Genomic DNA, 1781 nt, shown 5'->3' on the forward strand with positions numbered 1-1781 from the left:
GCCGCGAATTTCCTGGTGTAAACTTAATTTAGCGTTCAATTGATTTAAAATTTCACTTAACTATACATAACACACGCGTCACATAAGAGCTAACATAACATTATGCACTCTACTATTACTGTACTTTTCCTTGTCATTGAGAATCTGTATGAGTCAAAGATGTTGGCTGGTGGCTCTGGTGTGATTATGATTGGAAATGGAGTAAAGCTGGGTTATATGGGCGTTTAGGCTATCTCATATTCATCTTATTCGGGCTTAGTTTAACACACGACACCCTGGTCGGGAAGAGCTAAAATCTAGGAGAGCTGCACACAATAGGGTTAAGGAAGTGTGTGTGTGTGTGTGTGTGTGTGTGTGTGTGTGTTGAAATTTCAGCGATGATAGGAATCTCCTTCAAAGTCATGAGTAACCATATATTCACCTGTGCATGATGTTGCAGAAGAAGTTTAAGAATGGGCAGGTTGCGTTGCTGACAGGCCACAAGGAGTGGAGTGAGGCCTCCACAGATAGTTTCTAATGATCCTGGCGTGGCGTTGCTCACCAGCATCTCCACTTCGTCTACATCATGGCGCCTAATTGCCTGAAATGAGGAATTATGTGATTTTATATTTAAATTCATAATATAAAATATATCACCATTTGTTTGATTCATCTCTCTCTCTCTCTCTCTCTCTCTCTCTCTCTCTCTCTCTCTCTCTCTCTCTCTCTCTCTCTCTCTCTCTCTCTCTCTCTCTCTCATACATGCATACACACATAATAAATAAATGAATTAGCGAATCAATAATATTTTTCTTAAATGTTACATTGTATTCACGCACCACAAAGTCTTTCGTACCATACACGTATGTAAGTAATACTCACTGAGAACAAGGCAGAAACTTTTTGGTCTGTGTGACCCTCGCAAGCGTCGTTCGTTCCGTCGGGAAGATCCTCCTCACTTCCCATGTTCAAAAAAGTAGAATTCTCGTGCCCTCCAATTGTACTCTTGAACGTCAGACCCCTTACGAGAGGACGTTTCCTGATTTGAAATGGATAGTTAACACACACACACACACACACACACACACACACACACACACACACACACACACATTTTACAATACCACTAATTCATTTTCTTGTCAATATTTAATTACTTTTTATGAAACAATAGGAGAAAATTTTTCATGATGTCTTGCTGATGCTATGGATGCAATGAAGGTGACAGAGGGAGTGACCCAATACCTCCATGACGCGGTGCCCTGTTAACTAATCTTGTTTTGAATGTCCCTCACGCGGGACTATCATATAAAGTTGCCAGAGAACACCGTGCAGAAAAGTCTGGAAATACATTTTGCTTTTCTACGAAACTTTCTTGTGGCATCAAAACTTAATATTTCTTGTGAAACACTAGAAGGAAGTTTCTCATGATGTTTTGGTGATGCTATAAAGGCGACAGAGGGAGTGGTTGAAGGTTTCCATGGCGCGGTGCCCTACTCACTAATCTTGTTTTGAATGTCCCTCCTGCTGGGCTATCGCAGACGGAGTTTCCAAAGAACACCATGTAAAGAAGTGTGGAAATAATACTGGAAAAAATAATAAAACAAATGTAGTCATTCATGTATCAATTAAATTCAATTTACGTATATACTTGAGAAGTTGTGACTAATTTCACATGGAATAATTCTTACGTAATCATTTAGCAATACGGTAAATTTCTTTGTTGGGAATTACGAAGAAATCGTACAGCTGCATCCGGTTCAACCTTCCTGTCTTGTGGTGTTTGTGACCGACCCTGCGTC

The 1781-nt window shown here is 40.1% G+C and overlaps 1 protein-coding gene across 2 annotated transcripts in view; it reads right to left on the reverse strand.

Annotated features, from left to right (window-relative positions):
- The window catches only part of LOC123518441 (transient receptor potential channel pyrexia-like), a 10452-nt gene extending 8968 nt beyond the window's left edge, over positions 1-1484 (reverse strand). The window contains exons 1-3 of one of the 2 annotated variants that reach the window (XM_045279256.1): positions 1225-1484; positions 862-1018; positions 422-580 (exon numbers count right to left, since the gene is read on the reverse strand). In XM_045279256.1, the coding sequence (XP_045135191.1) occupies positions 422-580; positions 862-945 (243 nt within the window). In that variant the 5' untranslated portion in view covers positions 946-1018; positions 1225-1484. Of the gene's footprint in view, positions 1-421; positions 581-861; positions 1019-1136 lie in introns of both variants that reach the window. The other variant, XM_045279255.1, reaches the window with a different exon arrangement.
- Positions 1485-1781: the final 297 nt, after the last annotated feature.

The sequence above is a fragment of the Portunus trituberculatus genome, chromosome 43, assembly GCF_017591435.1.
Source record: "Portunus trituberculatus isolate SZX2019 chromosome 43, ASM1759143v1, whole genome shotgun sequence".
Taxonomy (NCBI): Eukaryota; Metazoa; Arthropoda; class Malacostraca; order Decapoda; family Portunidae; genus Portunus; species Portunus trituberculatus.